Source organism: Branchiostoma lanceolatum, chromosome 2, assembly GCF_035083965.1.
Source record: "Branchiostoma lanceolatum isolate klBraLanc5 chromosome 2, klBraLanc5.hap2, whole genome shotgun sequence".
Lineage (NCBI taxonomy): Eukaryota > Metazoa > Chordata > Leptocardii > Amphioxiformes > Branchiostomatidae > Branchiostoma > Branchiostoma lanceolatum.
In genome coordinates this window covers 21,270,296-21,285,616 of record NC_089723.1, presented here as the reverse complement: position 1 = coordinate 21,285,616, position 15,321 = coordinate 21,270,296, and the positions used below count along the sequence as shown (strand labels likewise).

Sequence of the window (15,321 nt, the reverse complement as noted above, 5' to 3'; positions counted from 1 at the left end):
TATTTGGTCGACGGACGACCGAGAAGAAGCGATTTGAAGATTTGACAGGAGAAGAAGGAGAAGAAACCTGACAAAAACTAGACTGGCCGTCATTTGCTTTAAGAGCAAATTCAGCATGTTTCGCCCATACTCCTCCTCATGCAAGAAGTGGGCTGTCCCAAAATAACTCCTGGCAACATTTGCGAGAGCATCATACTTTGCCAAATTGACTTCCAGAATCACCCGTGCAAAAACAAAAATTTCAAACTCTTCATATCTTTTGTACTTGGTGTCATCTGATAGGTATTTGTGAAAGAAACAGAATGGCTTTTGTTTCAACAAAATCGGACATACCGTTAGCGAGTTACGGCCATTCAAAGGTCTGAGAATTAGTCCTCAAATTCTCCGGAATCCGTAAAAACCGTTAAAATGTACTATCTTAAAACTGTCATAACGCAGTAATAATTCACAATAGAAGCACCAAATAAGCTGCATTCTCTTTATTTACAATGATATTAGCTTGTAGCTTTGCCTTCATCGTTTCTGTAGATTTCTCATCTCAAAATATCACCAAAAGTGGGAAAAAATGGACATCGGCACAGGACATCTTAAATATGCAAGATTGCAATATCTCTGTAACCGTACAATATACAAGGAAACAACTTGGCATACATGGGTTTTGTAACATGCTGAATCTAAATATGGCCATAAAATCTATATATCTGCTTCAGAAATTATTAATTATGATGAATAATTGATTTCCTGAGGTAATAAGATGTGCATTCGCTAATTGAATATGCAACTTGCATATCTTCCTTATACTTGAAGATAAAAGAAAAAAAACTTGGTACACAGAGGTTTAGACACATGCTGATTTCAAATCTAGCCTCAAAAATTTAATCTGATCCAGAAATATTGAACTACATGTATTACCCAATGCTATATATTTACATTTGTACACACTGATATCATTCTTTGTACAATCTGCAATATTGGTCCGACAATTCAATACAGTATCCAGCATTCATTTCATTTCTTCCCCTTTTTTCACTGCAGGACTTTCGTTTCTTGTTGCAGGGAAGTTGAGTGGCAAAGTACATGTATTTATTGTATTGTACATGCATTACATTTCAATTTTACGGGAATCAGACAACTGGATCATGGAACAGGTGGCCATTGCTTCTCTGGTCTGGAACTATCTCTACAGTTGAATCAACTACAAAAGCTATATCTACTTTTTGTATGGTTTCTCTATCCAGCTGAGATAACCAAGACACACATGCTGATCACTACAAGGGTAGAAGTTACTGAAGTTCTCTTTCGTTATGTACCAAAACTACAAAGTTATTTACGGCAAATAGAATATCTAGTCTCGTCTTCTAGTTCACTGGCAGTTCTGTTGGTTCTTCATCACTTTCCTCCTCTTCACTCTCTTCATTCCTGTGTCAAAAGAGAAAACGTCTGTTGAAATTCAAACTATATAATACATTCATGGCAGACACACATTTCAAACAATCTATGATGAGATAAATATGAAACTTGGATACCTAGGTACTTTATTTCCTCCATTAGCTACCATACATATATACTAAGTAGTACTGGTAATTGCATACAATAATAAAGGCTATCATTCACACTGCACGAAATGGCCTCGTATCCCGGCGTATACGTACAGGGATTCCTCCGGAAATATTCCATATCCCGGTGCGGATTTAGCGTATCCGTTAGTTATAACGGATACGCTAAATCCGCACCGGGATATGGAATATTTCCGGAGGAATCCCTGTACGTATACGCCGGGATACGAGGCCATTTCGTGCAGTGTCATTATAAATGTAACAACTTAATAAACTTAACAGACCAGCATAATTCTGTTAAGTTGGGCTTATACTTCTACTCATAAAATAAATTACAACGGAAACTACGACTCGAGTAGAGGGCAGCTGGGCATTCCCGCCGCCCCCCTCCCCCTAGCAGTGACGTCAGAAGGTGAGGATAGCAAGTACAGTTTTCTGCATTTTAATAAAAATAAGTTTAGATTAGGGCACTAGCAAAAAAGAACAGGAACCAAATGCATCCATAGGGCGTTGAAAATGATTTATAGTAATCATACATGCAACCACTGGCACGAAAATCCGCGTATTAAAACGGCAAATTCAAATTATTTGAGCTACCATGTGGCATACAAAAACAACAGTGTTTACCGATAATCATGCGGCCAAATTTGACATAAAAATAACCCAAAACCCACATAAAACTACGTAAAGACTTGGAAAAATACATTACCTGGCATTTGGGTGGTAGAAGTGTCCGTATTTTGGCCCGATGCCGACGTAATCGGCTCCGAACTACAGCGGTCAGTAGCGACCGGGCCGCCGTCCACCATCTTGCTTCCTTCCCAAAACTGGCTCGCAATTTCAAAAGTATCAGCCGATTACGGAGCCCACCATGGCTCGAATATATGCCAATTTGGTACCAAAATAACGACAATCTCTTGAATTTTCCAACGATACCAATGGCTAAATTTTTTTTAAAGGGGTACCTTCCTCCGGAATTTCGATTTGAAAAATTAAAATGTGAATATTTTCACCAATGGAAGTCGCACAAGCTGACCACTTACATCATTTTGTAGCTCGTAATGCTGGCTACAAATTGGCGACTAGTTTTCTTGTTTACGAGTGACGTAACGCTCCGTATTTGGATCGGCGCGAAGCCGGCCCTCCCCAAGTGTGTGACCGGGAAGCGGGTGCACCTGCTCCCGCGGGCGAAACGCGCGTAACCCGATGGGCGATTTCTCGCTTATGGTTGACGGTATTTTAGTAAATCTTTCACAGATATTGAGTTAAGAACTTTTTTTAACTACTGGTATAAAAATATAAGCGATTTTTGACCGTTATGTATCAGATCGTACGCCTTGAATTTGGCGCATTTTTCGGTTTTGACGGGGCCGGAGAACAAATTTCGGGCTCTGCGCCACCCCTACTACAAGTTCTGCGAGACGCCAAGAGCTTCTTACTGCAAAGGACTTGCGTGTTTACTTGCAACATGACCTCAGGTAACCAGAAAAGAACTCATGTTCTTTGGCCAGCAGCAAATGGAACGCCCGGAACCTTATGTAGAACATGGATTCTTAGATAGAACATGGAACGGGGACAGCACTTTTGACCCGTTTTTGGTCTGAAAATGGGTCCAAAAGTCCCCCATACGAAGCATTTTGAAGTGATGTACACCAGAAATGTGATTAAAGTCCTGTAGGGACATGTTCCAGGCACCCTTGTGCCGAATTCCAGGCCATTTGCTTGTAATACCAGGGCACAGGAGCCAAAAATATAGAAATTGCCTAAAAATGCCCCAAAAAACCTCCATAAAAATGATTTTAAGGCCTGTTTCAAAACGATTAAAAAAGGGCCTAGGGGTATTCGCCATCTTCACCTCCATGCCAAATTTCAGGTCGGTTGGGTAAGAAATGGCGGAGTAGAAGCCATTTGAAGATTTGTCAGGAGGAGAAGAAGAAGAAGAACCAGACAAATACAATATGTTGAGCCCATACTTATGGGCTCAACATAACAATATGTTTCGTTGGCGAAACATAACAATATGTTGCGCCCAACAGTATGTTGGGCTCAACATAACTATGACCCCATGATCGATGACGACAAAACAACCCTGAGACGCCCCATACAACCCAACGAAACCAAGAAAGTATAAATTGACCATGCAACATTGCCAGGCCACAGTCTGGATATAAAAATTATTTGCAACAACCAAGGAGGTTTTGATAGAACTCATACAAAGCGACACCTTCCCCCAGATCGTCAAAATTTAAAACCTGCAGCTGATGTTCGTTGAAGAATCGCTAGGTGGCGTGGCTGCACAGTTGACCCTTTACCTTTGCTTCAGACGCACATGCAAGATTGCGAAATTCCTGCAAAAAATATTTTGTGCAGGTAGACAATACAAAAGACTCGAAAATGGGCAGATTAAACGTGACAATGTTGCGTTACTTGACGAGAGAAGATTTTAGAGTGCTCACGGCGGTAAGTTGGCGAGATATGTCTCTTTATTCTCCCGATTAGGAAGAGAAGTTAGGTGGGGAGGGGGGCATGGGCAATATGTTGGGACATGAGCGGTTCTTCTTGTGTTCTTAGGCTGGGTAGCAGAATACTAGAATAGTAGGGCGTTTGCAGAATACTGAATATATGTAACTTTTATAACAAAGTTATAGGACTTATCTTTATTATTTTGTAGGAAAGAAAACTGACATTGAATAACGTTACATACAATTCTGTTTTTCGTTTCTTTCGCTTGAAGAAAGATTGATCTAAACTGGAAAATCTTCAAAATCACATTTATATTTATATATCAACTAATGTATAGATTTTGTAATGTATAGCAATTTTTACTTCAAGTTTACTCTCAAAGTTACACCATGGAGGTTCAAAATATGTTGTATCTTTGAAATAACTTATGTTGCTAATTACTGTTGAACTTGCTGTAATAAACTCCTTGATGTCTCTCTAATACCCACCCTGTGCAACCAAACATCCATTCCAGCCTTGTTTACCATATTCCCTGACCTCTGCCCCCTGCAGATTGAGATGGGGATGAAGAACCATGAGGTCGTGCCTGCCAGCCTCGTCGCCTCCATCGCCAGACTCAAGCACGGTGGCTGCCACAAGGTCCTGAAGGAACTCTGCAAGAACAAACTCATCTGCTTCGACAGGGGAAAGACATGTACGTGTACTTGTACTACTCTTCATATGTAGCAGTCTCTGGTTGATATTTTGATATTACTGTACTAGATGATTATAGCAGTTTATTCTGATTGCTACATTATACTGTATCAAGCGATAGATTGAAAATGTAGCAATCAGCCAACAGTACACGCTTGAAGGAAACTTTCAGGAATTACTTATGCTTTTAACTAAATGATGACTGTAGACTACCATGAAGGAAGTGGCTGCACCCATTATATAGAAGCCTTAGTTAGTGAGGCACCAACAAGTTTTAGGTCTTAAAAAAACAGCAGTCTATATTTAGAATGTGTAGACAAGAATCAAAGATATCTTCAGTATTACTGTTTGGCCGAAATGCCAAGTGCCCTGACACTTACACTAGTTACAGTAAACTAGTCAAGATCGGTTCTGGACTGTGCCACTCTAACTTGGGGGTGTATTTGGAGTGTTCCATTCCTGTACTGTCTAAGTACATGTAGAATGTATTAGTACCCAGCATCCTCCAGTAACCATTCCCATAATCCTCTACAGGGGAGGGCTACCGTCTGATCTACAGCGGTTACGACTTCCTGGCGCTGAAGTCGCTGACCTCGCGGGAGGTCGTGGCCTCGTTCGGGAACCAGATCGGGGTCGGAAAAGAGTCAGGTGAGGTGACTTGATTACGTTATTGTCCAGAGTGTTTCAGTTTCACACAACTCCCAACATCATGTTATATTTTGGTCATCTTTTACTGACTTGCTGTCTACTCTAATGAATAAGTTGGATGTACAGAATGTTACACTTTATGCCATGTGTCTCAACAGAAGTGTTGCTATTTTCCTGTTAAACTTACAGATATCTACATTGTGGCAAATGAAGATGGGGAACAGATGGTGATGAAACTTCACAGGTAAAGTTGTGTTTGACTTTATTTTTGCCCTATTTGGTGAGTAAGACACTTTTGATCAAAGCACAACAACTTGTCATGCAACTGACAGTTTCAGTGACAGTCAAAACTGACCATGGGACCAATAAAATCTGGTCTATGAGGATGAGCAGTCCCTATGGACAGGATTTTGAATGCTTGGATCAATGGGAAAAATATTAGCCTGGGTACCATCCTCCATAGTTACCGTTGTCTAGCTCAATCTTTTCACATGCTCACCACAAAAAGATTGAGCCAGCAGTAACTACAGTGGATGGTACCCAGGATAAGATTATCTAAGGAATCACCAAAAAGATGTCACATGGCCAGTTGGTACTTATGTAAAGGTGGTCACATGTACCGGCTTGACTGTACCACAGTAGGTTACTTTTATTGATCCTAAAGCTTTGTTCCTCCTCCAGACTTGGCCGTCAGTCCTTCCGCGCCATCAAACACAAGCGTGACTACCACCGGCACCGACAGAGCTGCTCCTGGCTCTACCTGTCCAGACTGGCCGCCATGAAGGAGTTCGCTTTCATGAAGGTAAGGGAAATCTTAACCATCCATATCAGTATTTAAGAATACATTTTTGGGTCAGTTATGTACCTATACCTCCATCTCTGAAAGTTTTAATGCTTCTAATGCCTACTACTGTTTATTTATTTATTTATTTGTTTGGCTGCGTACAATGTACAGCAGCCAAGGCTGCCCGACTAGCTATTGCTATTACAAGGGGCCAGCCTTGCTGCGAAAGTACTTCCATGGAGTTAGTTCATGTTGGTAAGATTACATGTGACATTCAGATCATATACCTAAACACTTGTTTGATACCTTTGATGGTTGAATATTTCATGTAGTCCTTCCTTAAGTTCTAATGCAAGATTTGCCACCTCCAGGCCCTGTATGACCACGGTTTCCCTGTGCCCAAACCTGTGGACTTCAACAGACATGTGGTGGTGATGGAACTGATCAATGCCTACCCAATGTGAGTAGAATGTTTGAGAATGTAACCATGGGTAGATGAGTTAAGTAAATATTTCCAAACTCCTACACCCCCACCTCTCATGCACTTGCTGTACTTTGGTCTAATTTCACTAATGTTACAGGTCGCAGAGGAATATGTATATGTAGTCATATGATGACAGAGAATTCCTGAAAGTAAAATTACATGTAGCATGTTACAAGAAGTAAGATTAGCCAGCCCAACACCCCTTTTACATGTACTGTTTGTAATAGTTTAGCCCATGAGTGCTAGAGTAACTGCATCCAGATGACCTGCCTCTTGAATCCTGACATTCCACCAGAGCCGGACACGCTCACTGTCTGTAGAGCAATCTCAGAATGCAACTGCCAAGTATAGCAGCCTATACAGTCTCTGTCTGATTCAATTGAGTACAACAAGTAACAACATAGAAGAAACTTCAACACAATGTGTTGATTGTTTCCACAAACAGGTGCCAGGTCCGGGATGTAGCCGACCCTCCCGCTCTGTACAACGAGTGCATGGAGCTGATCGTGAGGTTTGCGAACCACGGTCTGATCCACGGCGACTTTAACGAGTTTAACCTGATGTTGGACGACAAGGACGGCGTGACCGTCATTGACTTCCCTCAGATGGTCTCCATCTCTCATCCCAACGCTGAATGGTCAGGGCTTACAATGGCTTTCATAGAATACTAGTTTGGAATACTTGCAGATAGTTGACAATTTAAGAAAATGATTTGACCAGTAATAGCCTGCTTTACCTTGTTGATACTAACAGATACTAACAAAATGAACAGAGTCTGAGAGGTACATGTAAAATCACATTAGTGTCTTAAAGATTAACATACCACATCACCCTATTGTTCTAGACCCTTTAATATATAAGTTGTGTCAAGCAGGGTTTTCTCCAGGATCCAGCCTTCTGTCCCGGGACAGGAATTTGCTTGTTGCGACGAACAAAATTTTCACCCCGTCCACCCCCAAAATCTCAACTTTACGGCATGACATTGATGAAAATGTATTTTCATAAGCTTAAAATTACAGATTTAACAAGGAAAATTAACAAGAAACAACGAGTGTGGTGGAAAATAGATTAAAGCCAGGGACAGCCCTAGTGTTTATTACTTTGGCCCCTGCCACTTGTTTGCATGTTCTATTTCCTTCTATGACCCGCTTTCAATCCTTTCGCATCTGCAGGTACTTCAACAGAGATGTCCAGTGTATCCGAGACTTCTTCCTGCGCAGGTTTGGGTACGAGAGCGAGCTGTACCCAACATTCGAGGATGTCAGGTCAGTCACTATCTCAGGGTTTTAAATACTTGTGAAGAAGAGTATTCTAAATACTCTTACAAGTATTCTTAAACTAATACTCTTACAGTCTAACAAAGGCATGTGCTCCATACAATAAACCTCCAGAATCACAGTTAACTGTAAATACTTAAGTTTGCGAGAATTTAATTTCGCAGTAAGGAGAAAATGGAGTGTTTGCTGTGGTTTTTAGTCTATTTATGTCTGGCCCATATCTTGCCTGATATTCCAGACGTGAGTTTGATCTGGATGTGGAGGTTGCTGCCAGCGGCTTCACCAAAGAGATGCAGGAGTCTCTGGAACAGGTTAGTGACTTTTCCATAAACACATATCCAACTTACAGTAGATTTCTTTTCATGTCAGATTTCTGTCTGATCCATTTACCATGAATTGTACATGTACATATCTCAGAAATCCCATCCATGATGGCCTTTATATTAAAGCATTCATTTGTTCAGACCCTTGTAGTGCCTAGTGGTACATAGGGTAGTAAGTTTCCTTGCTGTTTCTGTAGTAGAGTGTATTTTTGCAGGCAGGAGTTGCCAGCCCTTCCCCTGTATCAAAGCATAGTTAGGCCACACCAATTTATTTTCTTGGTTAACGGATTCGCCGCTTCGTTTTTTTGCTGAATCAAAATAAAAATAAAAACAGCAGACTGTGAAAAATTATCACCTAACCGCCATATGACCGGCCACTTTCTCCCCTCAAAATCGGCAAAGCAGCAGAACAATACTTGGTTCACTGTAGCACTACCACATGTGAAAATATTATATGGGGTTTTGTTTCACATTTGGTGTGTGTTTTTAGTCCCAAAACAGCTAAGAAAAGACGAATATTTGCTGACCGAAAAATATATTTGGTGGCCACCGACGAAATTTTCGGTTCTTATTTTGCAACAAAATCGGCAATCCAGTCAAAATAGCTGGTTCCCTCTTAGCAATATTAGCCATAGAAATACCATGTATGATGTTTTTTAGCCTTTGATGATGGTTGTTTGGTCTTAAAACCAGTGAAAACCCGACAAAAACCACGAGGATGGCTGTACATGTGCTCTCTGTGCTCTGCTAGTAAGACCGCCATTTTGTTTGTTTGGACAGAAAGTAGCCTCACATTCCACCCTAGATTACGGGCTTTAAAATTGATATCTTCAGCATGAAAAAAAGTATCGATCTTTTGGAAAACTGCGTAATAGACGGCATGAATATTTAGCTGCAAATTTAAAGGCTCATGTTTATTTTCTTTCCTTCAGATGTGGTTTTTGAAGTCAAATATAATTTCTACTTTCATCGAATGTGCAGCTTGAAATATGCTGCTGAAGGAATGGAACATTCCATTTTCTCAGACTGAAAGGGGCCAATGCATAACACTTGGAGTTGGAGCTGGCTGTTTTTAGAGAAAACTTTCTGAGTGTGTGTTGAGGGATTTTGATGAGTGAAGTGCTTTATAAAATTCATTACATTCTCTACTAGCAAATGCATGTAGGTTTCTACTGTCTGCTTTTTTTCAAAGTTTCTGATGTGTTCTTTTCTCAATTAACATGACCAAGCTGAAAGAAGTTATACTTATTAATAAAGTGAGGAGGTTTTGCCCAATGTTCTCCACATTTTTCCATTGTGACTTGCCTCAAGTTCCAAGTAGAAAATACATGACTTGGAGTTGTGTATACTGTTCCACTTGTTGAACTTGATGGCACCATTGGCCCCCGGTAAGGGGTCATAGCGTGGAACCTATGCCCAATTTTTTCAAAAATTCAGAATTTTTCTGTCAGTTTATATCCTAACGTAATACATGCATGATGGTTTGCTTGTTATTTCGGTATATGTGACAGGGATGAACGTGTCCTTTCGCCTTTGCTTACATACCCAGGAGCAGACAATGAATATTAATTAAGCAAATGCCAGCAAGATGAATATGTCAGAAACATAAAGTATTGTGTTTCAAAATAGTATCGGCTTGAAGATTTTTCCTGCCTTTTTGTGATTGTAGATAAGAAGTAAACCTGAAGTTCCAGGAAATGTCCTCCACTTGTACTTGAAACAGCCAAAATGCTAATGCTTCCTCCTTCCATGCCCTTTTTTTTTTTTCGCCCGCCCGCTCCATTTTTTTTCTAGAAAAATCCGTTAACCAAGAAATTAAATTGGTGTGGCCTTAGCTGCAACTTTAATTTTGCAGCCTGAACAATGTGTAACATTGCTTCTTTAGATGACATATGTTTTGTTAGTCCTAGCCTTAAATAGCTAACATTTCTCAGTCATGGGTTCCCACCATATGTGGTGCAGTTGATATGTCAGGGTTCTCCCACTAGGAATCATTGAAAACCGCCTGCAGGCAACATGTTTTCTTGTTGAAATAAATGAACTAAACTAAACTAAAACTTGAAGGAAAGTTAAAGAGTTCTTTCTTCTCATAGGGAATGGAAGAGGAGGCCTCATCCAGCAAACTGGAGAAATCAGGAGCATCTCAAGAGGATGGAAGTAGTGATGAGGAAGAAGAAGAGGAGGGAGAAGATGAAGGCACTATTGAGGATGAAAGCGATAAGTCTTCCAAACCTCTTGTTTCAGAAGCAACAGACAATGCAATGATAGACACTGCAGCATCTTCACACGGTGATGTACTTGACACCGAGAAAACTTCAGACAAACCTGTAGATGAGGACCACAATGAGCATGAAGATGTTACGACCTACGATATAGCAACAGAACAGAACAGAAGACAAACTGATGAGGAAGACAACGAGGGATCAGACAAGGATGACAACTTGAACTTGGAAGACTTAAGCATGGCCAACCGTAGCCAGCGACCGTTCCGCGACTCCTCCCAGAGCAAGCCGACGTCTCACAGAACCAGGAGTTCCCTAAGCATGAGCAGCTCCGTCACCCAGGCAACCTTGGACAAGGACTACGTGAGAGCGAAGGTGAAGCAGAGCCTGGCCAAGAAGAAGAAGGCTGTGCAGAAGAGACGGCTGATTAAGGGGGAGGCTGGCGCGGTTACCCGGACACGCCGGGAGAACAGAGACAACATCAAACAGAGCCTGTCTTCTGTCTGGTTCTAAATGTAAACAACATCAAATTTCATCAGGGACATCCTCATCAGATAGCTTTAAAGAACTTCTACAGTTAAATTTGCAAAGGTTAGGTATGACAGGCTGTTCAGTGTGATATACTGTAAGTCACTTTATCTTCACGGTAGCAAAATTTGATGGTGTAAAAAAAAATAGACATTTTCACTGAACTTTAACTTCACAGTGGTGGCAAGTGCTTTACAGACGGGATGTGTGAAGGACTCATCAATGAGAACAACAGAAATTTTCACGGTGATGATAAGTTCACGGTACAGAGGTAACCGTGAAAACATAAAGTTACAGTGAAAGAAACAAGAATTACAGTAACAGAGCCTCTTCTCTATCCAGTTTTAGAGATTCGATTGTATCATGACTATTAGTTTTTGTAATGACCTGTCCAATACAAAATCACCACAGTATGAGCAATACAGTTTTTCTGTCGCTGATGACTTTGATGTATAATATGTATGTCCAACCCAAGAAAAAGCACTGTCTACGACTCTTTTTACCATTTACTGCAAAATTCAAGTCCCGTCAAACCAAGGAGGTTATATAGTCTATATAACCTCCTTGGTCAAACTGAAATGAAATTACAACATTTTGGGATATGCCATACAATAAAGTGAATAGTTAGCCTACAGCATTGTCTGTTACACTATGTTCAGCAAATATGGGTACATCTACAATGTACATGTCACAATGATGAAATGAAATATAAAGTAGTTTGGTCCTACATAAGCGATGTGGCAAGGAGTTACAGTAAATCTGTAGATAAGGACTTGATGATGCTTGTATAAAGAATACTCAGCAGAAAGGGACATTATTAAAGATGAAACACATACTACAAGGCTGTTGTTTTTCTTAAAGATATAAGATGCATGTAACTCCAAGAATCTTCAGATTGCCTTAACTTACGATCTTTATTGATCTAAGCTCCAAACGTGAAAAAAGCCATCAAACATTAACCACCTGAGTGCTAATGTAAGCACTGTTAAGTTGGGAGAGAACACTGGCACACAGGGTGAAGTAGATTAACCTCTGACACATATGATGGCTGTAGTTATAGCTACAATGTGTTGACACGATGTCAAACAACGAAGGAACCAACTTAACTGCTAGAAACTGAATGACAGTTGTACTGTAATGTACATGGTACAATGTATGGCAAGAATAACAAAGTAATCCAGACAATATCGAATATTATAAAAAGCAATAATTACGGGACTATGGGCAGAATGGCAGATTCACAGTGGATGTTAAACGTTTCTAACTATCATAAAAAGATCAAACCAGTATACCACAAAAGTTACTATAAAGAACACCATTATGTAATAACAGTACTGCAGAATGACTCATCAGTATAGAAAAACTTAAAGTAGGTCAGTAAAGAACCTTTGTCACCTAACCTTTGATCCCACAGTTAAACATCTAACAACACATAAGTGGACACATCACACTGTCTTTAATCAGGGTCTATTCTAGGGTTTTCGACCCAGCAAATTTCTCAAAGTTACTGTGTAAAAGTTACTGTGTAATGTGATGAGCTAGATATCAACGGTTATCATTGCGTTACGTCTAGAAAAGATATACGATTCAGTAGACAACTGGCTGTGTTGGTGATATCACGTAGTGCACCGCGCATGTAAACAGATTCCTAACCCTCGAAAACAAACATAGATATCAGGAAAACATGTTTGTAACCCCCTACGCATCGTGAGGATATGTGTGCGACAATGGACGGAGTGCTCCGCGTTTTCATGATCATCGCCGGCTGTCTGCTGTTTGAGGTTGTTGGTAAGGTCTTAACATTTATTAGACGTAACGTTACTACTGTGTCCATACGTCGCTTCTGTTTGTTATATGGGGTATGTTCCATTTCAGACGGAACGCCCGCTAAGGAGTTCAGATACAAATACGGCAATTTGGGATAGTTCCACAGTTAGAAACGTTATAAAGCCTTCAAGCGTCTTGAAACAGGCAAAGCTAACATGGCACATTTGTAGTTTTACCTAAAGAAACTCTTAGATACAAAAACAGGTGGTATGGCATAGATTGAACAGTAACACCACTGCACTGTCGACGTATTGTTTACTCTTTGGTGTCCTGAATGATAACAGTAACAGGAGAGATCTGCATACACACGCACCACACTGACAGTTTCATTCAGGTTACAGTGTACAAGACATATGTCCTTTGGTAGGCATTTATCATACCTTAGAAATTAAAGAGATGTTTGAGCCCCAACAAGAAGCAAAAAGGATATCTATGATCAAATTTTGAATTATCATCATTACTTGTGTGTTGTGTAGGCACGACGATTATGGCAACTACAGTCTCTCTGACGCCACCCTCATCACCATCGGAAACAGTTGCCATGGAGACGACAACGCCCTTCGTAGCCCCATCACTGACAACGACGCCAGTCACCAAACCACCGATCACAACACCATCACAGATTTGGCCCTCTACAACTGGACCAGTAACAACCGCCCCTTCACAAACCGTTAACAAAGAAGTGACCACCCCATTGGCCTTTACAACGCCGTCAGTTGACGCTGCTACAACGCCGAAAGACAGCAATAAAACCACAGTGCCAGCGACGAGTAGCTACTTTACCAGTGCAAACGCCGTTGACGAATCAACGACCAACAAAGCGGATGATACCAACGCTACATCATCATCATCATCCACACCCTCAATGATACCTGAAACGTCAATCACTCCGGATCCCAGTAATTCATCTTCCTTTCATACATCTACTGTGTCTACAAATATGACAACTGACAAGGTCCTTCCGACAGACAGCGTTGAACTGACGACCATTCCTGCAAATTCATCTTCGGCTGACGTAATCAACGTTACCATGACAACTCCAATGAGCAATGCTACCAATCACGATGAAACAACGTCCGAAATGTCTCCCAACGTAACGGCGAACCCCACTCTAACCACCTTGTCAGACAATAGCGGACAAACTGATGATATCCAACAAGCAGGGCCTCCTCTCGTTCCTATCATCTTGGGTGTACTTGGGGGTGTTTTAATCGTCGGGATCTCGGTTACTGTCTGGATCTGGAAGAGAAGGAACGGGAAGGACATTTTCAGGGACCTTATCCCCCTTGTTGACAAGAAACCGGACACTGACTCTGGTTTTGAAGACTTTCCGTACTACGGAGAAGTCCTGTCGTCACGTGAGGCGGAACCTGTGTTCGGCCAGCTGCAAGTCGGCGGGCACGATGTCACATAATCTCCAAGCAGATGTAGCAGTTAGGCTTAATCAAGCTTATTTTAGGCGATGTTTTAGACGTTTTTCTTTTTACAGATTAATAAACCACGTGACGTCGGGAAGGCGCAGTGGCAGTGTGTTTGGCCCAGAACCCACAGGTCTTGGGTTCGAATCCGGGGTCCCCTGATCATTGTCCCGTTGATGTTATGTCCCTAGGAAATCAAAGGCACTTCACTCAGGTGAAAATGAGTACCTAGCTTCGATGAGGGACGTCCCTCAGATAGGACGTTTAATGGGAGGACCAGTGTCTGAGCAGAGCCACACCTCCAGCACGCGCACGCAAAAGAACCCACCACACTTATCGAAAAGAGAAGGGGTCCTTTCCGATGTGAGTGGATCATATAAATCTGTCCGGATATGTAGCTTTTACTGTTTAGTACAAATTTGGAGACCTGATTATTTAATACATTTATTTAGTTAGTATTAGTAAAACATGCCAAAAGACGAAATAAGTGGAAAAGTTGTGCTAGTGATTTTTTGTACGAGTAACACAATACTTTTGCAGTCTGCTAGTGATTTAATGAGCAAGCATGCCTCTAACTCATAAAATCACTAGTAAGAGATTATACATATCCCTTACTAGTGATTTGATGAGCAAGCATGCCTCTAACTCATAAAATCACTAGTAAGAGATTATACATATCCCTTACTAGTGATTTGATGAGCTAGCATACCCCTAACTCATACAATCGCTAGCAAGATATTATCTTACACCAGAGCAATGATATATGCGGTAATTGATATCGACCATAAATTTATGATAACCTTACCGAAGTAAGGGCAGCATTAGAAGTCGACGAACTAGTGCCTTCTATTGCCGGCTTGATTGTGAAAAAGCTATAGAAGTCAATGATGCTTGAATACCGTACTTGATTTGTACAGTACCTCATTTTCCCGCCAGAGGGGGTCGGTGGTTTTAGTACATGTACATGTAACCAAGGATTATTTTAACCTCCTTGATGTAACGTTACTAGCAGACGCTGTACGAAATATCTAAGAAAGAAAATGGTTCGAATTCCTTTTAGAAGAACGGCCTGGATGTCTCTGATATGGTACTTGTATT

General features: G+C 41.0%; 2 protein-coding genes and 1 long non-coding RNA gene across 3 annotated transcripts; 2 read left to right on the top strand and 1 right to left on the bottom strand.

Moving 5' to 3' along the window:
• Positions 1-464: 464 nt before the first annotated feature.
• LOC136427890 (uncharacterized) lies at positions 465-3,572 on the bottom strand. The gene is made up of 2 exons (XR_010754532.1): positions 2,266-3,572; positions 465-1,419 (listed from the first exon to the last, which is right to left on the bottom strand). It is a non-coding gene; the product is annotated as an uncharacterized lncRNA (long non-coding RNA).
• A 249-nt stretch (positions 3,573-3,821) lies between these two features.
• On the top strand, positions 3,822-11,813 carry LOC136427889 (uncharacterized). Its single transcript, XM_066417101.1, has 10 exons — positions 3,822-4,016; positions 4,572-4,713; positions 5,247-5,360; positions 5,550-5,604; positions 6,042-6,162; positions 6,516-6,604; positions 7,074-7,265; positions 7,801-7,893; positions 8,144-8,216; positions 10,322-11,813. The coding sequence occupies exons 1-10, from the start codon at positions 3,951-3,953 to the stop codon at positions 10,961-10,963; spliced, it is 1,587 nt and encodes a 528-aa protein (XP_066273198.1). The 5' UTR covers positions 3,822-3,950; the 3' UTR covers positions 10,964-11,813.
• A 745-nt stretch (positions 11,814-12,558) lies between these two features.
• Positions 12,559-14,770, top strand: LOC136426740 (uncharacterized). The gene is made up of 2 exons (XM_066415481.1): positions 12,559-12,766; positions 13,282-14,770. Exons 1-2 carry the CDS (start codon positions 12,694-12,696, stop codon positions 14,217-14,219), a joined length of 1,011 nt encoding a protein of 336 aa, XP_066271578.1. The 5' UTR covers positions 12,559-12,693; the 3' UTR covers positions 14,220-14,770.
• Positions 14,771-15,321: the final 551 nt, after the last annotated feature.

What these genes read in the sequence shown, in the direction of transcription:
- LOC136427889 (XM_066417101.1), top strand. Translation starts at nt 3,951, where the DNA reads ATGGGCAGATTAAACGTGACAATGTTGCGTTACTTGACGAGAGAAGAT. An exon ending in ATTTTAGAGTGCTCACGGCG is followed by an intron (nt 4,017 to 4,571) that starts GTAAGTTGGCGA and finishes TGCCCCCTGCAG; the next exon opens with ATTGAGATGGGGATGAAGAA. An exon ending in CTGATCAATGCCTACCCAAT is followed by an intron (nt 6,605 to 7,073) that starts GTGAGTAGAATG and finishes TTCCACAAACAG; the next exon opens with GTGCCAGGTCCGGGATGTAG.
- LOC136426740 (XM_066415481.1), top strand. Translation starts at nt 12,694, where the DNA reads ATGTGTGCGACAATGGACGGAGTGCTCCGCGTTTTCATGATCATCGCC. An exon ending in TCTGCTGTTTGAGGTTGTTG is followed by an intron (nt 12,767 to 13,281) that starts GTAAGGTCTTAA and finishes TGTGTTGTGTAG; the next exon opens with GCACGACGATTATGGCAACT.